Below are 23131 nucleotides of genomic sequence, written 5' to 3'. Positions count from 1 at the left end.
TTTTCCCAGGTCATCGCTCCGGGGATCTTCTCTATCAGGGGGGTACGGATTCGAGCCCACGCTGGGCATTCCATGAGTATGTGTTTCGCTGAGTTTTCCATACCACACTGGCATGGTTCGGGGTCTGTATATACTGCGTGTTTGTCGATTCGGGTGGTTTGGCACCGGATTCGAAATATTCTTTTTGCTTCCGTAAGGGTGAGTTTCGCTATCTTGGGAGGGGGGCGGAATTCCCCCCGGTGGTGGTAGTTCGGTATTGATTGTGTGTTCCATTCTTCCAACAGGTGGTCGCGTAGTAGTTTATTTTGGTTCCACTTATCTCTCGCATTTCCGGGGGTCTGGTATGGGAGTAGTAGGGAAGCGATTCGGTGTAGGCCTGTTCCTTTGATATTTGCTTCTTTATAAGGAAGAAGCTCGATCAGGGATTCATTGTTGGGGTGGGTTGCCTCGGAGCAGAGTATTCTGGTTCCGTACTTTCTTGAGCGATGTGTCAGGAGGTGTTCTAAGGGGGGTAGGCCTGCTTCTCGGAGGAGTTTAGCTCTTTTGGTCCATCGGGGTAGGCCGGTGATGATCCGGGCCGCTTCATTATATAGTGGTTCGAGGGATCTTATAATGTGGTCTGCGCCAGTCCACCAAGCCTCGGATCCGTAGAGTAGGCTTGGAAGGAAGCCTTGTGTTATTAGGTGATGAACTGTCTTGACTGTTATCCCTGGCAAGCGGGCTGTGTATCGAATCTGGTGGAGGGCTTTAAGGCCTTTTGCGATCGCTGCTTCGATGTGGGGCCGGAAGGAGAGGGTCGGATCTATCCAGACTCCTACATATTTCAGTCTTTCCTTGGGGTGTATATTGATATTGTTAACTTTGACCGGAAGTCGTGGTTGTTGTGTGGATGATGTGGTGGGCCGGAAGAAGATCAGGTCGGATTTATCCGGGTCGTATTTAATTTGGAGTGGCTCAGCTTTTATTAGTCTCTCTCTCATTCGTTCCTCCATTCTCTTGATTGTGAAGCCTGGTGTTTTGGATATTTGTACCAGCGCATCGTCATCGATGTAAGTAGTGTCCATCTCTTTCGGGCTGCTTGTTGGGTCCAGGATTACTCCAGCATAGATCATAAATAGCACCGGGGACATGGGGCTTCCTTGCGGCACTCCAGAGTCATAGAGCTGTGGCTCTTCTAGCTCATGGTTGAATTGAATCTGTAGTTTTCTGCCGGTATTGAATTCCTTGCACCATTCTGTTAAGTAGGTAGGGAATTTTTGTTGTTGCATGATTTCCGCGAGGAGTAGGTGGTCGACGCAGTTAAATGCTCCTTGGATATCATTGGTTAGGATCGCTGGTCTGTCTCGCCGAGCGACTCCGGTACTGTTTTTCAGTAGTAGGTTTTGTTGTATTGGCGTTAAGGTTCTCAGCAGGGCGTCGATTGCCGAGATGGTTGGTCTTCCTCCAAATTGATTCGCTGAGAGTGTGCCTAGAATTTCTCCATCGGTGCAGAGTCTTTGGGCCACTATCTTCTCCAGGATTTTGCTGAAGCATTGTAGAAGGGAAATGGGCCGGTAGGCTTTTGCTTCATGATAGTTTGCTTTACCGGGTTTCGGGATCGGGATACACTTAGCTATTTTCCATTCCGCTGGGTGTACGCCGTGCCGGAGCATGGCGGAGAACATGTCTTGGATTAGAGTTGTGTTTGCTTTGACTATTGCTTTAATAAAGGTATAAGGAATGCCATCCGGGCCGGTCGCCGAGTGCGCTGGACAGGAGTCGATTGCTTTATTAAGTTCTTCGGGGGTGACTATGTCGAAGGTGTTGCTAAGGTCAAAAGAGGGGGGTCTAATGTTTAGGGGGGGATGGTCGGGGGACGTCCGTTTCGAGGGGAAAAGTTGGGCTCTTAGAGCTTGACACTTCCCCGCAAACGTTTCTTCACCTTGTATGGTTGGTATGATTGTGTCTCTTCTTCTTCCTACGTTTAGGATTCTCCAGACTTCACTACCTTTCGCCTCGTTCATCGTCTTTTCCCGTTGGTCCGCTTTTGCTTTCCGGATCATGACTGTCCATTCTCTGCAAGCCTTCTGGTATTCCTCCACGTGATTGGGTTTCCTTGTGTTCCTCGCCTTCCTTTCTGCTGCATTTACCTTTGCCTTTATTTGTTTCATTTCATCTGACCACCAGGAGTTGGCTCTTACCCCCTCCTTTGAGAGCGGTGTTACTATGCTGACTGTTGACCTGACCAGTTCTAGAAAGAAATCAACGGTCTGTTCCGTAAGTTCCTTGGTTTCCCATGCCTCTGCAGGGATGGAAATGTTTGACATGTGGTTTTCCAATAGCTTCCAGTCTGTTTGTCGCCACATTCGTCTTGGTACAAAAGGTGGTTTCTCCAAGTGTAAGTGAACGGAGGTTCTCCCATGGTCTGAGCCCGCTCCGTATGGTTCAGTGCTCCATCGTAGGTTGTGATCGAGTATTGGGCCTTTTACAAATGTAAGGTCGATGGTTGTGGGCCTTTTCCCTCTGTCTCTGGGGAAATGCGTAAAGACGCCTGGTTCGTTCAGGAGGGACAGTTTCTGTCGGGTTATCCACCGTTTTAGTCGTGCACCATTGACGCGGTCTGCTCGAATATTGTTTCTGTATTCATGTGAATTTACTCCGTACCACATTTGATGGTGGCAGTTGAAGTCTCCCATTACTAGACAATTATCAAGGGTTTGGATTGTACTTGCTATCTGAGCGAAGGGGCCACTTCGGCCTGGGGAGTATATGTTTAGGATTTGGGTTTTCTTGTTCTGGATTTCTACCGTAATCGAGACTATGAAATTATCGTGTGTGTAGTGGTGTTTTGGTTTGAGGTTGGCATGTTTGCGGACGTATGTTGCGCATTTTGTGTTGGTATTGCTGGCTGTAAAAATATAAAAAAGGTTCGATTCTGGTGGGTGTCCCTCTGCTGAGGTCCATGGTTCTTGTAATAATAGGAAATAAATACTAGAGTCTGTTTCCGCTTCTTCTACCGCCGCCTTGGTAATGAGTTCGCTCCGTGCACAATTGAGTTGGTGTGCGAGCGCGGTGGTTCGAGGCCTAAGCATTATTTGTCATGGGTTGGTCATCTTCGGGAACGGGTGTGGCTCCGACTGGGGCGGTGGCTGGTACTTGAACTATCGACTCTTGGACGGGTGCGGCCGGTGGGTCTTGAACGGGTGGGGCGTTTTCTTTTCCTTTGTTAAGGAATCGGCGTTTGACTCTTTCGGGGCATGCTGGGTCGGAGGCCTTGTGGATTCCTTTGCAGTTCAGGCATCTGATTGGGGTGTGGGTGCATCTATATCCTCCCTGGCATTGGTTGCATGGGTGGAAGCTGGTGAGATGGTCTCCGGCACAGTGACCGCATCTCCCGTTGTTTTTGCATTTCTCCTGGCGGTGGCCGTATTCAAGGCACTTTGCGCACTGGGTGTCTGGGAAGGTTGGGAGGAAGGCCTCAATGTGGCAACTTCGGTTAAAGAGGGATAAGAACTTAACTCCTAGTGTTTCCATTGTGATTTGTCCTGGGAGTGCGATGACCATTGATGAGTGGGTTTTCTCCATTCGAGTCTCTGCTCTGGAGATCCAGCGGGGAACCTGGGCAAGTTGGAAGTTCTCTCCATAGTTGCTTCTGATTTCTGATGCTACCAATTGTCCCGCCTCAATGCCTTCCCCGACCGTTGTGGGGATTCCATGGAGGAGGAACTTTGACCATTTAGAGTTTGCGCAGATGACAGCGACCGGTACCTGTAGGGTGAGGGGGGCCTCCTCGATTTCTTTAGCATATTCCATTGCCTTTGTTGCAGGGGTAACGAATTTTGTTTCCAGGATGAAGTTGTCCTTGGGTGTTCTTCTTGCTGAAATAAAGTGGCATGACTCGTCTTGGATTCTTGCATTAACGAGTGTCCTGATCTCGGAGGGGTTAACGTCGGATGGGGCAGTAGTTTCAACAATGATCTCCCTGTTGATTTTGGTGTATTCTGGTTTGAAGAGGGGGTCCGCTTTTGGCTTTGCGGACTTCTTTTTCCTCTCGATGACCTGGAAGTTTCCTTGGGCAGGACCGGGTGCCGAGGCCACGGCGGCCCAGGTGCCTGCCTTCCATTCACGAGGTGGGGCTTGTTGGGGGGGTGTGGGTGGGGGGGCCTGAGGAGCTGCCTGTGGCGCTGCTTGGTGAGCTGTTTGTGGGACTGCTGGAGGGGGCATTCTCTTTCCCTGCGGTTGTTGTTTTCGCTGTTGTTGCTGTTGTTGCTGTTGTTGGTTTTGTTGTGGTTGTTGCGGTTCCTGCGGTTGTGGTTGTTTGTTGAGGAGAAGATGGATTGCCGAGTGCATACTGGTGATCATGGTTGTCTGCGCCTCGATTTGGTGCCTCAGTGTATCCACTGTTCTCCGGAGTGTGGTCGTTTGTTCTTCGAGGATTTCAATCCTGTCGGTGGGGGGGCAGATCCGGCTGGTGGCATGTCTAATGGCCCAGGTAATATAGTTCAGGTCCGTCTGGGTGTGGGTGTCCTGGGGGACAATGCTCGGGTAGAGGTAGTCAATTCTCGGTTGGTATGGGTCGTTGTAGCCGGATTCTGTTGCAAAGGTCGAGGAGAATTCCTGTTCCTGAGCTCCGGATGGGGTTGGGTCGGGAACCGGAGTGTTCCTGTTCTGCGGAGGGGCTGTCCCTTGCTGGGAAGACTGGGTAAAGAAGGACTGAAGCGAAGCTTGCTGCGACATGACTGAGTGTGCAGTTCTTCTGGCGGCGTAGAGTGATGTTTCGGATAGATTTCTTTTCCTTCCTTTCGGGAGGTCAAGGCTGGAGAGTTCTTCGCTAGAAGCCAGTTTTCGTGGTGTTTCTTTCGCTTGGAACAACAAAACGCGACCGTACGATCGGGGACGAAGTGGCTCAGCCTGGTATGGTATACCAGAGTAAACCGAGAGGAGTAAAATAAAATGTTTTTGAAGCGAGGTTAATTGTCAGGGAGTTCTTCGCGAGCTGGAGGCGAGCGAGTAGAATACAGAGAGAGAGAGAGAATCTTATATTGCATAGAAGCCGAAGCTTATCGCACACCTAACTACCCGACTACAACCTCCACCAACTAACCCGAAAGCAAAAACGAAGTACAAAACTAACTACCGCAGCTACAAGAACCGCGTACATAATAAAACAAAACAGCGCACGAAGAGGGCGCGAATAACAAGTGGTACAGGTAAGCAGGATCTAAGCGACAACAAAGAAACCTCCCCGTAGTAAGAATAAAACCCCAAACTTCTCCGTCAACTACATTAGCGAGCACAATCCTATACGTAGTGTTCAATCGAAACGATATCATTACCAACGTTCCCGGTGTCATATCTGTGGACGAACCTTAACAGGACTGGGAAACCACGCGCACAAAGGCAGGAAAAGCCAACCGCAACAGCGTCAGGGGTGAAAGCGAGGGGGGGTGGGTTGAGTATTGGTCCTCGAGCATCTGCTTGTCAAACAGCGAGGAAGTAAAGAGTGGTGACCGGTAGGTCAAGTAAGGAGTGGGTGGGGTCGTCGGTCCCTGGAGCAGCGGCTAAAGACTGTGCCCGAGTCGTGTTTGAAGTGGTGTCCTCTGGAGGGGACATGCAAAAAGGGTTGAGCCGAAGGCTCAGTATGTATGGGGGTCGCAATCGAAAGTGCCGACCGTATTGTGTTGAGGGTGGTCTCGGAGACCGGTTGGGTTGGGGTGAGGGGAGCGGGCCGCTTCGGGTAAAAAGGGTTGCCTGGTTAAGGCCGATAAAGAGGGGTAAGGTCACGGGACCTCGGGTAAAAAATTTGACGATAGTTTCGCGACCGAGAGGTCGCTAACTTCGCGGGCTGTCGAGCGCTTTGGCAGTAGGTTCTCGCTGACTGGAGATTACTGACAGTGTGCGTACCCAACGTGTGGGATCACTCGTGCGATGAGTGAAAGTAAGGAGGGGCGAAGGCGGCTTTCGAGAGTAGCCGCTGGTTTGGCGAGGGGTGAACGGTGGACGCGACCCGTGAGGGCACCGAACGAGCAAAGAATGGGGGGTGTCGAGCGAGGGAAGTTCAGGGACCGAAGCAATTCGAGAATCAGTATAACTCCATCTCGGGGGAAGAAATCCTACCGCGAGCCAGAGGCGAGCGGGTAGAATACAGAGGTTGCGTAAAGAAAGAAGGAAGAAGAGAAAACAAGTAAAAGCACGAAGCAACACCCCCTTATATATGCAACCATAGTCCAATGATGACTAATACCTCCGCGTAACAGAAACTAAAAGAACATAACAGAAATCCCCTTTACAAATCCTAATCCCACTGCACAATACCTTCTCATCTCGTACCAATCTATTACCTAGCCGAAATACATAGCTGCCGTTACACAAACACTACAACCATTACAACCAAATTGTTCCTCTCTGTTTTTCCTATCTCTTGAGATAAAATTGGGTAGCTGGTGTGAAAGTATAAGGCCTGAGGAACGGGACGACCGAATTTCTAAGTTTGCTTTTCTGCGGAGGGAATGTCAGGATTTCTTTTCAGTTATTGCTTCATGTTTATATCTTCGCTTTGTTTACTTTCTTTCGGTGGTAAGGTCGGGGAGGGGTGTTGTTCATGCCATAGCCTAGGCTTCATGCGATATTCTTGTACCCAGAAATAAATGAAACACTGATATAAAAAAAAAAAAAAAAAACCCAACTCAATGAAGCCCAACGCAACGAAATAATTATTGTTACCAATATACGGGTATTTTCCTCCAGAACAACGTACGCATGGTTATGATACTTGCTCGGCGTTGAGGTGTTGTATCAGGTGCGGGCCCATCATTGAGGTTGGGGTTGCGAGTCTAACGGTTGCCACTCACCCTTCCTTAAAAATCGGGCAAGTACATAGACCTGAAGTTCTTCGTCCTTGTAACCCAGATTCTCTGCGGCTTCTTGTAGATCGTTGCTTTCTCTTTCCGGCTTAGTTGAATAAATTTGCCCTCTGATATCTACTATTACAGATTCTATCTATCTTCTCCTAAAAGGTACATACATATATAGATAGCAAAAATTTAGTAATACAAGCTCCCCCATAGAGTTCTAGTGTCTAAATTCATTCCAAAAGTTCCAAAATAGCTACATGTATAGAGGAAGAACCGCTGTGCACATCCTTCCATCAAAAGACAGTATATGAACTCAATGGCTAGGCCATGGCCTTCACCACATGTATTCTATCCCACACTCTAGCGGAAGTCGATATGTTCAATTACAGACAGCACTCACTATTATAGATTAGATTAGATCAAAAAAAAAAAACGCTATAACTAGAGGATAAAATCATACAAAGCATATAGATTTCCTGATTACGAGTTTCAATTTCCGTTTCTAAAATGTGCCTTTGCATTCAGTTACCTGATGATAGATAATTGGAATCTATTCTCCGTTTTAGAATTATTTGTGCCTGACCACGATCTAGCAAGAGTTATGAGTAAGTTCCTACGGCATAGTAAATACCAATATCCAGCATCCACAAAAGAGTGATATTCTATGACCAGATAGGTTTTCATCACTCAGTTCTCCTATTGACAACGATACGTATACACTATTAGCGAGGACGCAAAAAGGAATTAAAATTTGATCCTTAGAGATCTGAATGTCTTGGCTCACAAGTTTATCGTTGTTGGTGTTGATGATTGTTGACATTTTGATTAGGTATGTACATATAGGCTTGTGAGCTTCTCTCTTACTACATGTATTATTGAAAGCTCGTACATAAAAGACGTCCAAGGTGATTGTCCCCTTACAATGTTGAACTTGACGAACATGGGATATACATACATGTACATGTAATAATTCCTTAAGCCTACATGTACATGTACTCCGATATATATTTTTTACTAGCGCATGCATGCATTGTTCCTTAGCACCCTCTCGCTCACCCGGATCCCTACTTCACTACAGAGCTTCCACCACAAACCCTATCAAGTATACCTTTTGCCTTCATCTCCATTTCATATCCATCCATCCTCGGAGCTCTATCATCCCGCTCCCCTCAAATACCGCTCCTCATCCTCTATACGTATCGTCCCCCCAAGATACACTCACTCAGCCCCTTTCAGAATGACTTCGAACGATCTATCTCGAGATTATAGTCACCTTGATCTAGCGCATCTTGATAATCACATCCAGAAAGTGGATGAAAGAACCCGATCGTTCAAACACAGATTGGAAAAATATAGCTTTTTTGTGATCGGAAAACAGCGGGTCATCACCTCCTCTCTACCTTCACGTCCAGAGCACTACATCATCACTTCCGATACCGATACCGCATTTGTAGGAGAAGACCGCCTGGTTGGTGGACACAGCACTCCTATCCGTTGTCGAATCATTCTCACCAGCGAAATGTCTATCAACGCTCAAAATTTAATGTTTTTGGCCCATAAATCACTCAAGTCTATAACCAATCAAATGGAGTCTCTGAAACTCAAGTTTGGGGATGCCTTCTGTGGGTGTGCTCAATTCGATAGGGACACAGGCGATGAGCTCGGGATATTGTGTGATTGGCTGAAAAGGATTGAGCGTAGGATCGAGATTCTTCAGGAAGATGCAGACAGAATCACAGCTATGGAGAAAGATGGATGGGAAATCGGAGTTACCTTGACTACCACGGAAGGATGGGACTTCGTTATGAGAGCTCATCAATGGAGGTATGATGGGTAGCTGTTCTTAGGGCAAGTAACAAAGATGATATCTCTCATAAATCTAGTGTTATTAATTTCTTCGAAAACAGAAAAAATTGTGTCCTGTCGACTCTGGATAGAAATTCAATAAGGTTCAACTATTTTCAGAAATCGAAAAGTCCCCTCGCCTTTACAAGTCAACAAGCTTTCAACAAACGAAAGAGGAAACTAGTAAGGATAAGTGCTACCATACCTGTGAAACTTGTTGAGTTGGTCCTACCATTGGGCCTATGTCCTCTTCCTCTTCCTCTTTTTCACTCTCTTTTCCGTCTCCTCTTTCGTCCACTCTGATGCCTGGCGCAATTTGATCCCTCACAACTGAGATACTCGGCATGGGATTATCATTACAGCCTGAATCCCACCGCAGCCTTGGTTCCCATTCTTCAAGGCCCTTTCCCAAATCATCATCATCGCTATCTTCGTCCTCGGTATCGTAAGGTAAGAATAATCCCTGCGGTACATGTTGGCTTGGGAGAACCTGAGAGATAGCTTGTGGTGATGGCTGGCGTGGTAGTATACGTTGTGTCGACCTGTTTGCCTGAAGCTGAGTCCGAACAGGTTGTGTCTGAGGTCTATAGGATTCCTCGTAATCCCCGTGAATTGCTTGCTGGCTTTGAGTAGAATCACGTTGAGAAGCTGCGGCTCGAAATAAAGGAGCAGATGATCTGGGGGCGGGACCAGGAATATGACGGGGCGTAAGACCAGGGGTAGGGTGGTTATCGACTCGTGTAATGGCTGCAAATGTTTGGGAGTTGCTGACTTGAGTCATGGTCATCAGGGTGAATTGACATCTCATCCCTTCGTGATCATAAGTGACTTGAAATGGACGGCCGGCTTCGCTATAAAAAGTTGATATGGTTGTATTTAGGGATGCTGCGTGCATTATTATAGCCTAAAAAGAATTATTATTGTTTATCATTGGTCTCTACATGATTTTCTGGGCTTCGTATACCAACCTTCATATCTTTCAAGCTGATCGCTACATTCACTTTATCCTCTGCTGACCAATCATCAAAACCAGATGTATCTAGTGCAATACTCGTATGCATGGGAAGCTTCAAAATCTCTAATTCTATCAGCCCAAACATCTTCGTTTAGTGTTTGTTAGGTACATTACCTTTCCCATCCGTAACCTTTTCAGTAAAGCTAGTGAATACCGCCCTTCCATTGTTGCTCGTAATATCTAATCCCTCTGCTTTTGGCCCGAAATGCTCCATATATTCCTTCATAAGCCTAGCTTGCACAGTCCACCGGTTGGGCGCCTGCCCCTTATCAAACACGGGTGCCATCACCTCCACTTCTTCATAAGTAAGTTTATAGGTTTTTAAGACACCATGTCCGCATACAAGCTGAACGAGTATCCGGCATTCTGGTCGTGAAGGATCATCTTCAAAGCTGACCTCACATCTGTCTATAGCTGAGCTACCCTTTGAGTCGGAATAACGCTGCCTGAACGCAGCGAGCAACGCCTAGGACTGCTCGTATTAGTATCTTCCTTCGTCTTGCTCGGAATCAAGGCAATGAGTAACCTTGGAGTAGAGCCGGCAGGTAAATCTTGGAGGTTCAGTCGATTCATTACTTCCTGTGGCCTCAAAACTGTAAGACTCAAAAAACTCTCCACTTGACAAAGAAATACCGCCATAAGCTGATTTTGTTGAGTTCAGGGCTGAAAGTGTGAAGCGGTTGCGCCGAGCCTCAAGGCAGACGTATTCAGAGAATTTTGACAAGCACGACAGAATGTCATGAACTCTCTGTGCAGCAGAAGCACTTAAAACAAACTTCAGACTTGACATGTGTGGAACGACAATGCTGTATCGTGGAAGAGGTGTGGGGTTGTAAGGGAGAAGACGCGTTGCCTAACGTGACGTGACCTTGCATCATGAATCACGTGGTCGGCTATTGCCTTTACACGACATATCACTCGAAATTACTCTCTTCATCTGGCTGAACTCTAGGCCTCTAGGACAACAACCACGAGCGATCAAAGTAGGCACCTATAGTAAACACTGAAATTGAAGACTAGCCAACCGCCGATAAGTTTGTATAAAGAGTCATTAAAACAGATTCAACAAGCAAAACGCCGAGGAGACGATAAGATATATGTAGATTTGCAATTTGACCCCTCGTAAGTAAATATACATGTAACTACAGAAATTCATCTGTGATTCATCAACTACATGTACATATTATCTTGAGTTCCCTCTACCGTTCCAAAACTAGAAAAGGCTAGTTCTAGTATCCCGCCGAGCCAATCGTTATTCAAAGCCTCTATGTAAAACCCTAACCCTCGCCCTGGCCAAACAGCTATCATTACCCGGCCTCCAAAAGCAAGCCCCACTGTCTTACCAATTGCTAATGGTGGGTGAAATAGCGAAAGCGAACAACCCCTCATCACAATGGCATCCAAAGAATCAAAAGGACCTCAGTCGCAGCAGAGTACGCGCTCTTCTCTCCACCCTTATCACTCTCTAAGACCCAATTCACAGATACTAATCGAGCTATCATGACATAGTCGACTTAAACACCTTGTCCGTCGACAACCTTTCTGCCGTCAAAAAACAGCTCGACGAGGAGCTAGAACACCTTACCCAGTCGTTCCAGAAGCTCAGGCAAGCTCAGAATAAATTTAAAGAATGCATCAACACCGTCAAGACTGGCCTAAGACCTGGTTTGTCCTTTTCGCTTTCCGGGGCAAGTTGAGGCCCTAATACTAACATCGCGAACGTGATAGGCAAAACGATTCTTGTACCACTCACAAACTCCCTCTACGTCCCGGGCACCTTAGCAGATACTGAGAATGTTCTCGTCGATATTGGTACTGGATATTACGTTGAAAAATCTGCTGCCGATGCCGAGAAATTTTACAACGGCAAAGTTGAAAATTTAACGAAAAACCTGACTGATCTGGAAAAGATTGTGTCACAAAAAAGCCAGAACGTACGGATCGTTGAAGATGGTGCGTATTTGTTGCCGCCGATGCAATGGAGGAATCGATTACTGACAGATTCTGGGTGGTAGTCCTGAGACAGAAGGTCATGAGCAGCAGTGCGCAGCCTCAGGAGGCGTAGTTATCCAGTTCTCTTTATCCTTCTGTAGGCTTTGCTCCACTACACAGAAGACATGATCCCGTACGAGTCCGAAACCTGCAGCTATGTAGAGAAGAAGCATCCGTTCCGGCATGCTCATCTCATCGTTTGTCGGCATTGGATTTGGTGGAGTTTTATGGTCGGTACCTGTGGATCTGGCGACGAATTATAGCTCCAGAAACGACAAAACGGCATAGAAATAAAATAACCTAAATCCAAGAATTCGGGTTCCTTAATCTTCATTTCTTCACCCCTAGTGCAAGCTACAGAGTCGGCCCAATTCTCCAAAAATAATCATATGGCTTATTCTTTATTTGCGGGCTGATTTGCGGTGAACATAAGCATGTAGGTTCCCCCCAAGAAGAATGGACCTACCAGGGAGTGATCTTGTCCTGCTTATTTGAGTACGCTTAAGAATGATGAGTGATATTCTGTGATTCATGTTATATAGCAAAGTTAGAGGTCGTTGTGATAAATATAAAGGATCTCAATTCCACGAGATTCCTAGATGTCTCGCCTTGTGATCACAAAAATAATTTATATTGCCAATGTGTAGAGCAAACGTCAGGGTACATTGTCATCGTTTTATTATATAGTGTTCTTTGTCAAAGGGCATCCATTCATAGGCTCGGTGATTCCTTATTCATTTGCATGCGTATCTTCGATGGAGAACTGTGTGACATGTATCTTTGTTAGAATACCCCTAGACACAAATAAATCGTTACCGCTGTGTTGAAATCAACCACTAACCCCATCACTATCCCGAATTAATTATTACGACATAAATGATGCCGCTAACGACCAAATCGAGCCTCGTTTCTACACTATGTTGACAACCCGTGGGATTGAGGTAATCATCTCCTCGATTAAACTTATGAACCACGTATAATACCCTTCTCCTCGTCTAAACCTCCGCAGTCCTCATCATAGCAATCCAGATACCAACCAATCAATAACTGAAACTCCATCGATGTCATCTCCGAAAGTTATAGAGCTTCATCTCAAACTATACAAGCTCGAAAACTCTCTTGAGAGCGTTAAAGAGAGCCTCGCAACCCTTTCGGTTTTCATTCAAACTCACACGCCAAGATCTACGCCTTCTCACTCAGTATCAGGGTCAAGAACACCTTCAGTCTCCTCTTCAGAAATAGATGAGGACGATACAGAAAGTTCTCGGATAGCGTTCACCTACATCTCTGCCATCCGTAACTCGCTCAAAGCTCGATTTGAAGCCATCCGCCAAGATCTCGAAACTACAAGCATGTGTGTCGACAAACTAAAGGCAAAATTGATAAGGAAACTACGGTGTGGCAGTCCTGATGGCGGAGGAGAGTGGGGTTATATCGATGAGTGGATAGAAGAGATAAGGGACCTGTACAAAGTCGTTAATGGTAAGTTTAACGAGATATGCTGAGATATTAATTGGTTGTGGAGTTATAGCTATGTTTTTTTTTTTTTTGGTCACTCCATATCACTCTTGCGGAGAATATTTCTTCCATCTGCGCAGGAAGAACAGAAGCACAGCTTTGCATAGTTGTGATGGTGAATGAATTAAGTGTATACCCAGGAAATGTAGTCATATATGTAAAGTACATAATTTACATACACATGTTTTTATTGTCTTTCTCTCCACAACCCCCAAAATTTCAAACCTAATATATAACGTATATCCACAGTTGCGTGTGTCTGCCATCTATACAGCCTTCTTATGGTGGTGTCTTAAGACAACTTGTTCATACGCACCTACACTTCTTCAAGAATAAAGCCCCTCGTGTGTAGTTGAAAACCTCGTACAAACCCGCCACGATACAGTTTTTGTGATAAAATAATAGGATAAAATCCTTTGACCTGATTCTATTGATTCCCCTAATGCCTATTTCCTAATATAAAGACTTGTGAAAATCGGATAATACAGTAGTTGGATAAACTGGAAGAACCTCAATACTACATGTAAGTCCAAACGCTTTATAAAATTAGTGAGTTAATAGCAACGATAACGGCCCAAAGGCTTGACACCCATCATTCCAACAAAAAATATATAAAAGCGAAATATGAACATCTTCACAATATTCCACCAATCATCGTCCACTGAACTTTTGCCCAAGCTTCGTGCTTAAAGACAACGCTCAACTTCGCAAGACATCTCAACATGCCATTCTTAGTCGCGAATGAAACGTAGCCCGATTTATCTCGACACTTCACCCTTTGCTTTTTGATCCATATTGCGGGTTTTTTACCTCATGCCGGTCGAACGGGCGACGTTATAACAAAAGCGCTAAACAACAAACTTGGACTGAGATATGTTGTATTCTACTGCAGGCCAACTTGGCGCGTACATATATCAATCTGTTGCCTGATTGGATTCCATGCAGGCACTGTTTTGGCGAGTACCAAACTACATAGCCAATCATTGGCCAGGAACCTAGCTAGCAAACTCTCAACGCCTTACCCCTTCGTTTCGTTTGGATATTGATTGCATTAGCATGGCTGCTGCACAGTTAGTGATATGGCGTAAGCCGAAAAATAGGGTATGAGCTGGGAGTCTCACCTCACACTTTCCTCTTCAGACTCCCCACGATTGCTACAGCTTTTCTACTTTACACTATCTGAGCATATGTTACGCTGCTTAAATCTCGAGACTTCATTGTACTCTGTTAGCTGGCCTGTGGGACTAAAATTTAATATCAATGTACTCTACTCTAATGAGTGCTATATAGCTTCACAATTCATTCACCGCGTGCGGCAAGTAGTATCTAATTGCATATGCGCCAGAACAAGTAGGTAGGTAAGCTTTAAACACCTTAGAGACCTTCCGAAGGCTTCCTTCCTATCCACCATCCTCAACAGTACGTTTCTCACCACATATAGCATTATCATCCATAACCGCTATACCACTAGAACCAAGACACTGCAGCTGCATACTGTTAGTTCAGCTGCCCAGTTATAAATTTCAATGAACACTACATGTAGTCGCGCCAGAAGGATAGGGCCGCGGATAAACTACCCAGGCAACAATAAGGTTACCTTGTATGTTACTCTGAGGCTGTGCATATGCCGTATGTTCGAATTCCGTGAGGATTTGGGTTGCATGTTAGCGAGGCCCCAAGGGAAGTAATCTATCCGGAACAACCACGGAAGGGTCGTTCGATGTCTGTGCAGTCCGCTCGCTCGGGGCATGTGAACATTCGGAGCTGAGAAGTGGAGGTGAGTAATCAGTCAATCAGATCGTTCAGGGCCGAACTCCGTACCTGACGGTAGGAAGGAAAGAATAAAGGAAAGAATGAAGGAAAGAAGGAAGGAAGGAGGAAGAGAGATAAATAGGAATAAATTAACGAACAAATAAGAAGATAGATAGATGATGTGGAATCCTAAGGCCTAGATTGTTATTAAATAGGCTCACCTCCTAAGCTTTTCGAACCTTGTAACTGATTTCTATTCAGCTAAAGAAGCAGCCTCTTGGATCCTAGCTGGTCGCATCGTACAGGGTTCACCCAAAACGATGAAAATCTGCCAGCTGCAGTTAAAAGAACGTTGTTGTTGAGATCGAGGATCCACTTGCTTTTGTGTCCGACTCTAGATCTTGTATGTATCTTAGCTTCGCTCAGTAGTAGATATGCCCTCATACTATCAAACTCTTCACGTACTGCTTGCTATACGTAAGTTTTGGCTGCTTTAATATAATTGATAATACAGACAAATTTACCGAGTCCCCGTCTAGAAAGTCATATCGTTCGAGATCGTTTCGTAGCGTTTTCTTCTCGTTTGCCGCGTGTGTTTCGGTGTCGTAATATACTTTTATCTCTGAGTTGCCTCATGCATCCGTTGTAGCGCATTTGTATCACGGTTGTTCTGGCTTATCTGTTTGACTCTTATGCTAACCAATTATCTTCGGTGATTGAAGCGACCATCCTGCAGCTGGTGATATGGTAGATTTCATGCTTCGTTATTTACCGCAAAAACAGTGAAGACATAGAAAGTGAGTACCTCCAAACTCATGCCAATTCCCGGATCTGAGAATTGTATCTTCTAATGGCCAGCCAGTCGTTCTCTCAAGAACGGCGCAGTAAACTTTACCGGCAATAGACCGAGCGCCACCGGTAGTACGCAATCCACCACCGGCGAAAACCGAAGACTCTCTCGCGAGTGCCGCTGAAGCCTTTTATGTTACCGGTGGTAGAATGATCTTCGGCACATTCGCCGCTCCACTGACTCCTGTGAGAAAAAGAGGTTGTTCCGGTGGTACTACATACTTGTACTTCAATGCATACACGGTACATTCGGGTATACGTAAGGTACATGTATATACCTACATGTATATAGAGTACCCTTGAGACGTAGGTTGCTCTGACTACATGCGCTGCAAGCTGTACGTAAGTGCTAGGCACACTGCATGTAGCATTATAATTATTTCTAAGGTTCAGAATTCTTGCCAGCGGAACTTCCACGGTAATCCTTAAAACTGTACAATATTACAGAGTAATTATGATCTCAATTATTCATTGGTCAAAGGAGAAGAAGGCAGAAATTGAACCTCAAAAGAAAACTCAGAGGCGAACTCCAGATTCTCATAATTTAGCTTCACCGAGATTGTAAAATCTCCCATCCACGAGTAGAAGCTTCGCCTGAATCCCCAGACTCTGATATTTAACCACGGTCCTCGTATTGGGCTTACAATTACTTTGTCAGTGCACCCTTGTCTTAATAAATCTCCATATAACCCACGGCCACCCAAGGCGTTGCAATCACAGCTCTCGCTCCTTCCAACTAATGACAACCCACCTACCCGGGTGTAACTTGCCTTACCCCTGCAGCGACCGTTGTGTCGGGTCATGCATCGAGTGGACAGCGACAGCGGACCATCGTGTGATTGTGATTAAACAACTTCCACCTTGCATGGCAGGCTAGATACCTAACTGGCTGGTGGTGGTTCGTGTGTGGATTTGCTTTTTCTTTTCTTTGGCGGGTCTTTTCTTTCTTCTTCACCCCCCCCTCTTCCTCTCTTCCTTCCTTCTCTTCCTCTTCCCCAGCTGCAGCTTCGGGCTTCTACGCTACTTACATTCGTTACGTACAGATTCAGGTTCTGTGTCCATTCTTTTTTGTTTGCCTGTCTTGTCTTGTGCTGAGTGCAGTATGGTCCCTCTTTATTACACCCTAACAAAATATGTCTAAAACCCCTCGAGGGGCTTTTGACTGGAGTATTGACTGATATGATTTTCAGGATTCGATTTTTTTTCCCTCTCCTACATACCTCTCGGGCCTGGAGTCTCGACATTTTTTTGCACTCATACCATTGATGCCGAGTTCATAACACCAACCCATTGCCTCCGAGAAAAACCCGCCAATTGGAATAAAACATACCGAACCAAGCAGCACCCCAATAGATTGACCAATAAAAGAATAAATAAAAAAAAATGCGGATCTTCCATCTTCTCACCCTCCTCGGAGCTCTATCAACCGTGCATGGGCGACACCACAACCGACATGTCCACCGCCGCGGGATTCCATTTCTCAAAGACGGGACAGAGCCACTGGGAGTCAATGTTCTCGTAGACGGGCCACCAAATAACGCTGTAGTTTCCGTAGGCCTTCCGCCCGGGGATGCTGTTGTCAGTATTGTTCCTGGAGTCGTGGGCGGGGCCACAAGCGTACTGGCGAACCCCACGGCCGTGGTGACAATAATCTACGGTACCGGGATTAGCAGTGCAGTCGGCGGCGTGGTTTCGACGGCGCTAGGCAGTGTCGAGACGGTGATTGGGTCGGTGGTGTCGTCGTTGTTGCCTACTCTTACTATTCCTATTACCATCCCTACTATTTTGCCTACTATTATCGCTAGTAGTGCTAATAGTAGCGGAACAACGCCGGTGCCGATCACTACTAGTTCCACCCCGGCGAGCCCGACGACTGCGCCAGTGCCGGGCTCTAGCTCTACTTCGACCACACGGACATTCAACTTCGTATCGCCCTACGTGCCCTACTCGAGCTCCACCGCCGCGGCATCCTCGTCGTTCACAACAATCTCGTATCCGCTCAGCTCCAGCACCATTTCAGCGTCACCCTCTGCCTCCGCCTCACCCTCACCGTCATCCTCATCTTCCTCCTCCGCCTCACAATCCTCCAGCTCCTCCTCCTCCTCTTCCTCCTCTTCCTCCTCCTCCTCCTCCAGCTCAACAGCATCAGCAACATCCACACCATCACACACCTTCGTCTACACACAACCCACCGAAACCGCCGGCGCCCACCTCGGCATGGACACCCCCTGCTACAACTCCAGCTGCGCAAACCCCGACAGCGGCATGAACTACAACATGACCATCAAAGTCAAGGGCGGCGGCAGCAGCCCCGTTGCCACGGGCGCGGCTGCCTTCAGCAGGAGCGTGGTAGGCATGGGGAGTCTTGTCGCGGCGGCGGTTTGGGGTGTTGTTGTGGCGGGGGCGATGTAGAGCTGGTGCAGAAGCAAGGAGATGAGGGGATGGGGGAGTGGTTTATGTATGTAGGATCTAGGAAGTTTTTAATAATAGACAATATTTCGAGCCTGGACTCCATAACTGGCTCCTGGGCGTAATTCTTTGGGCTGTAATATATACTGGGGAGGGGGGAGGGATACCTTTTTTTTTTTTTTTTTTTTCTTGAGTTGGTGTTTTCTTTTGCTTTTTTTTACCTTTTTTTTCTGTTCTTCTGGTGTTTTGAATACAGGAGGGAGCACACTTCGAATCCCCCTTTAGGAGGGAGCTGGAGGTGTGGCATGTAATATAGGAATAATAGAAATAAAAGTATGATACCTACAAATGAAACTGATCAGATCACGAGTAGAGTACTAGCCAAGCTGGTATTTGTTTGCTACACGCCCGTCGTGTATCACGCACCATGACTCACTCGTACCTACCCATCCATCGATCGTCCAGCCAACCCTACCTCCACCCAGCGCTACCACCACTACTATCGAGTGAGATACCATGCACACATATCCATAACCCACTCATCCATACCCATCCGCCCACCCCAATCCATCCCTCCTCCCAATACCAACCCCATATATCCCCGGACCGCATCAAAGCACGCCATAGCACCTCCCCCCTTACCCTTCCTCCCTGCCTCTACATGCATACTCTAAATCCACACGCCGCCTTGGCAAGCCACGATGCTTGGCGGTCCTTTGCGAAATTACGTGCTGGAGCGTGTTTTTTGGGTGGGAGTGTAGGGAAGGTGGGTGTCACGTAGGGAAGGCGGTGTAAGGTAGGTAGGTGGTCTTGGGGGGCGGGTTTGGGGGGTGTCGTGGGTTAAGGTTTGGATTTAGGGTGGATTTATTTGCGGGGTGGGTAGGTATGGTTGTGGAGGCGGCGCGGATTTAGGGTGGAGTGGGTTAGGGTTTGGGTGTTATTGCTTACATGTAGATTTAGGGTGGTGGTAGATGGACGGCATTAGGAAAGGTGCGTGGGATAAGTACACGATGTGGAAAATACCTATGATAGTCACGAATAGAGCCGTGAAGCAAAGGTTATGGACAGACGACTACATACCACAATGTCTAGCCCTAGACAGTACCAGTCAATATGTGCATACATGTAGTACCCAATATCTACAAAAAAAAAAGCCCCCAAACCCCAACCCGAGTGACACCCCATGACCCTCTACACCCCCTCCACCCCCCTCGCCTCCCCCCCCTTAACCCTCTTCCCCTCCCTCAGCACCCTCTCCACCGCCGCCGCCACCGCCCCAGGATCCACCCTGCCCTTCAGCTGCGCCATAATCTTTCCGACAAACCAGCTCTTGAGTCTCTTCTGGCGCTTCGGGATCGCCTTCCCGCCGCGTAGCTCCTCGAGCACGTTGCTCTCAGGCAGCATGATGTCTTCGGCGATATCGAGGATCTGTGCTTCGGGGACGGCGACGACGGCGAGGCTTTCGGCGGCGACGGTGGACCGGATGAAGTGCGGGTCCGCGGAGGGGGCGGTGATGAGGCGTGTTAGGAGGGATTTGGCCGTTGAGCCTGTGTTGGCGGGGGGTGGTTAGTTAATTGCGCACTTACTAGAGGGAGAAGGGGGGGGGGGATAAGAAGGCATACCGGTGATTTTCCTCATGACCACAAATAGCACCAGCTCCGCCAGCTGCTTACTCGACACCGGATTCTCCCTCCACGCAATGCCCTCCTTGGTAAGCCCGCCGCCCAGCTCATGCACCATCCAGTTGCCCGCGACGGCGCCAAACTCCTCCTCGGGCAACATCTTCTTCCGCTCCTTCTCCAGCTCGCTCCACCACTGCGCCTTATTCCACCTCTTGATCTCGGCCTTCTCATACCCCTCCCTCAACACCATATCCAGCAGCCGCCGCACCGTGTCCTTGTAATAGAACACCACACCCGCCTCACTCGCCGACGCGCGATACTCATCCCACAGCATAAGCGTCTTCGCGTCCTTCTCCTTCAGATGATGCGGCGCGCCCGTAAGCTGCGCCAGCAGCTGGTCCGGCAGCAGCGGGATCGTCTGCTTCACCTTCTCGAGCAGCGCCTCGCTCACCTGCACGGGGGGCAGGTCCGGGTCCGGCATGAATCTGTAGTCCACCTCGCCCTCCTTCCCACGGAGTCTGCGGGTGACGCCCTTCTCGGCGTCCCAGCCGCGGGTCTCGCCTTCGACCACTGCGCCGGCCTCCAGCAGCGCGATCTGGCGCTTCGCCTCGCTCTCGACGGCCTCCTGCACGGCCTTGAGGCTGGCGACGTTCTTGATCTCGCAGCGCTGGCCGTACGCCTGCGGCGTGCCCTCGGGTGTGCGGCGGCGCACGCTGACGTTGACGTCGGCGCGGAGGCCGCCCCACTCCATGCCGATTGTGCAGGCGTCGACGGCCTTGAGCGCGCTCTGGATCTTCTTCATGACGAGGGCGGGGAAGGCGGCGTCGGGGCAGTCGAACGGGCGGGTGATGATCTCGACGAGGGGGGAGCCCACGCGGTTCAGGTCGACCAGGCTGTTTGGCGGGCTGGCGAGCGTCTTGCCGGTGTCCTGCTCGAGCTGGATCTGCTGGATGTCGATGCGGACGCAGTCGTCGTGCGTGACGCCGTGGAGCGCGGGGGCGACGCCGTCGTGCGCGAAGAGGAGGAGGTGGCCGTCGACTGCCAGCGGCGCGTGGAACTGCGTGAGCTGGTAGCCGGCCGGCTGGTCCCAGTAGAAGTAGTGCTTGCGGTCGAAGCGGGACTCGGGGGGCACTGTGCATTTGAGCGCGACGGCGGCGCGGAGGGCCGGGAGCAGCACGGCGGGGTTGAAGATGGGGAGGGTGCCCGGGAGGGATGCGTCGAGCGGGGCGATGTGTGTGTTCGGCGGGGCGGTGTGCGTTGTGCGGGCATCTGCAGCGACCCGGTCAGCACGCCTCCGTTCTTCTTCTTCCACCCTTTCCGATGATGCTGAGGGCAGACAGACCAGAGAACAGCTTCCGCCTCGTGTTGAGCTGGGCGTGGATCTCGAGGCCGGCGGTGATGATCCATCTCGACTCGGGCCCGTCGGTGGCCTCGTTCGGCTCCCTCTCGTGCTGGTGGCGCTCCTTGTGCCGCGTCTTGTAGGCCTTCTTGAACTCGAGCTGGAACTCGCCCGTCGATGCGCCCTCCTCCGCGGCGCCGGCGGGATACAGGTCTTCTCTCGCCGTGGTGTACGGCCTCGCTCTCCCACTCCTCAGACTCAGACTCAGACTCAGACTCAGACTCAGACTCAGCGGTGAAGACAACCGTATTACTCCCGGCAATCGGTGTGCTGCAGTCCCCGTGCGACGGCTTTGCGCACAGCGGCGGGCGAGCGTCGTCAGCAAGGGCGCCATTGTCGGGTGCGTGTTGTGGAATCGTCAGTCATCAGTCTGCAATTGCGTGTGAGAGATTGCGGATTATGTCATGACGTTCCTGCCAAGAGTGGGGCTCGATTAAGCTTTGATGGCACAGCGTGGGGGGCGCGAGAGGCGAGAGGCGAGGGGCGAGGGGCGAGGGGCGAGAGACGAGAGACGACGGCTGTCAAAGCCGCACGGCACTTGGGGCTTGTCTGCATGGGGAGTGCGTGTGTGTTCCGCGATATGTACATACATGTACATGTGCGGTGGGTATCCGACTGGCACGAGTGATATTCGGTGATCGGGCCGATGTTCAGTCCTAGCGTAGCACCACAGTAGCTCGCAGTGTTAGTGGCACCTGAAGACGACGACCGCACACACCGCGAACGATGCAAGTTAGACGCACACCCCATGTACTTCCCAGGATTATTTCGGAAAGCGGGTGTAGGAAGATCTTAAGGCTCAATAGGAAATATGACAGATGGTTCTCTCACAAAGGAGGTGAACGATAACACGGTAGGCTCGACTGTGGACACCATTCCTAAGACCCCACCTTACAGCGGGGATAACCATTGTCCTTTTCTCCAAGAACGAACACCGCCCTAACACGCCTAATCACAGCAAGCCACTAGAGGGTTTCGGTTGATACTTCATACGTATTGCCTCTAAAGCGAAAAGGAAACTCCCGCAGCCAAAGGTCTGTCCTAAACGCATGGAACTACATGCACCGACAAACAGAGAAATACTCTCTGACAGGAGATTTCGCATTGAGTACATGTATTTACCAGAAAGCGACATGTCATCCACAGAAGCACCAGACGCAACATTAGCTGCATGAGCTCAATCCCCTTTCACTTTGAAAAAATGAACAATTCGCGTCAACTGAAAGCCTCTAATAATTGTACGACTTATCATACATACATGCGAAAAAAGCACGTAAAAGGCACAGCAATGCACGTCGACAACACCAACAAAGATCCAAACCCGGGTACCTTGATAACCTTAATACCCTTAAACTACCCAACAACATAAAACCCACCATCCCCATCAACACTGCACACTCTTGCAAACACTCCCTCACCCACTACCCGCATCCTCCCACGCCCGCCAAATCCCCACCACCACCACCCCACCACCCCTTCCCACCCCCAGCCCGGTTAGCTCGGTGGTAGAGCTTGCGACTTTTACGCCGTATACTCCTCCAGTATGGCAGCGTGGCAATCACAGGGTCGCGGGTTCGACCCCCGCATTGCGCTCTTTGAGGCGCTATCGGAGATCGAACGCGCTTCTCTGGTTTGTCCTTTTTGGGGTACATTTTGGGTGTTTTTGGCGGTTGGGTTTTTGAGGACCTCGAATTTATGCGTGTATTGATCAGCTGGTCGATGTGTGGTTTTATGTGATAGATTGATCAATTAATTAATGTGTGGTTTGGTTGCTATTGATCATGAGATGTCACTCGGCATAAATAGGAGATCTGACGCGGTTGTCTTTCAGAGGCCTGGAGCGTTGAATCTGTGTATAGGGGGTGTTTTATCGTGCTGTAATCAATACAGAATCTCT

At 48.7% G+C, this 23131-nt stretch overlaps 8 protein-coding genes across 8 annotated transcripts; 4 read left to right on the top strand and 4 right to left on the bottom strand.

The window, feature by feature from the left end:
- Positions 1–8070: 8070 nt before the first annotated feature.
- On the top strand, positions 8071–8670 carry H6S33_013148 (uncharacterized protein; the record flags this gene model as incomplete). The annotated part of the gene is made up of 1 exon (XM_044844525.1): positions 8071–8670. The coding sequence occupies one exon, from the start codon at positions 8071–8073 to the stop codon at positions 8668–8670; it is 600 nt and encodes a 199-aa protein (XP_044694857.1).
- Positions 8671–8874: 204 nt separating this feature from the next.
- On the bottom strand, positions 8875–10483 carry H6S33_013147 (uncharacterized protein; the record flags this gene model as incomplete). The annotated part of the gene is made up of 4 exons (XM_044844524.1): positions 8875–9582; positions 9647–9756; positions 9808–10159; positions 10220–10483. 4 exons carry the CDS (start codon positions 10481–10483, stop codon positions 8875–8877), a joined length of 1434 nt encoding a protein of 477 aa, XP_044694856.1.
- Positions 10484–11086: 603 nt separating this feature from the next.
- Positions 11087–11758, top strand: H6S33_013146 (uncharacterized protein; the record flags this gene model as incomplete). The annotated part of the gene is made up of 4 exons (XM_044844523.1): positions 11087–11126; positions 11203–11358; positions 11422–11646; positions 11709–11758. 4 exons carry the CDS (start codon positions 11087–11089, stop codon positions 11756–11758), a joined length of 471 nt encoding a protein of 156 aa, XP_044694855.1.
- A 988-nt stretch (positions 11759–12746) lies between these two features.
- H6S33_013145 (uncharacterized protein) lies at positions 12747–13190 on the top strand (the record flags this gene model as incomplete). The annotated part of the gene is made up of 1 exon (XM_044844522.1): positions 12747–13190. One exon carries the CDS (start codon positions 12747–12749, stop codon positions 13188–13190), a length of 444 nt encoding a protein of 147 aa, XP_044694854.1.
- Positions 13191–14202: 1012 nt separating this feature from the next.
- Positions 14203–16379, bottom strand: H6S33_013144 (uncharacterized protein; the record flags this gene model as incomplete). The annotated part of the gene is made up of 11 exons (XM_044844521.1): positions 14203–14263; positions 14325–14344; positions 14398–14415; positions 14577–14603; positions 14907–14967; positions 15114–15151; positions 15259–15355; positions 15421–15577; positions 15656–15691; positions 15761–15932; positions 16308–16379. The coding sequence occupies 11 exons, from the start codon at positions 16377–16379 to the stop codon at positions 14203–14205; spliced, it is 759 nt and encodes a 252-aa protein (XP_044694853.1).
- Positions 16380–17187: 808 nt separating this feature from the next.
- H6S33_013143 (uncharacterized protein) lies at positions 17188–18216 on the top strand (the record flags this gene model as incomplete). Its single annotated transcript, XM_044844520.1, has 1 exon — positions 17188–18216. One exon carries the CDS (start codon positions 17188–17190, stop codon positions 18214–18216), a length of 1029 nt encoding a protein of 342 aa, XP_044694852.1.
- A 1188-nt stretch (positions 18217–19404) lies between these two features.
- On the bottom strand, positions 19405–21568 carry H6S33_013142 (uncharacterized protein; the record flags this gene model as incomplete). The annotated part of the gene is made up of 3 exons (XM_044844519.1): positions 19405–19760; positions 19836–21104; positions 21178–21568. 3 exons carry the CDS (start codon positions 21566–21568, stop codon positions 19405–19407), a joined length of 2016 nt encoding a protein of 671 aa, XP_044694851.1.
- A 1087-nt stretch (positions 21569–22655) lies between these two features.
- On the bottom strand, positions 22656–22886 carry H6S33_013141 (uncharacterized protein; the record flags this gene model as incomplete). Its single annotated transcript, XM_044844518.1, has 1 exon — positions 22656–22886. One exon carries the CDS (start codon positions 22884–22886, stop codon positions 22656–22658), a length of 231 nt encoding a protein of 76 aa, XP_044694850.1.
- Between the last annotated feature and the right edge of the window lie 245 nt (positions 22887–23131).

The sequence above is a fragment of the Morchella sextelata genome (assembly GCF_020137385.1).
Source record: "Morchella sextelata strain SCLS chromosome Unknown scls_9, whole genome shotgun sequence".
NCBI classification, from domain to species: domain Eukaryota; kingdom Fungi; phylum Ascomycota; class Pezizomycetes; order Pezizales; family Morchellaceae; genus Morchella; species Morchella sextelata.
The sequence above is the reverse complement of the archived record's forward strand: the minus strand, read 5'-3'. Positions and strand labels throughout refer to the sequence as shown.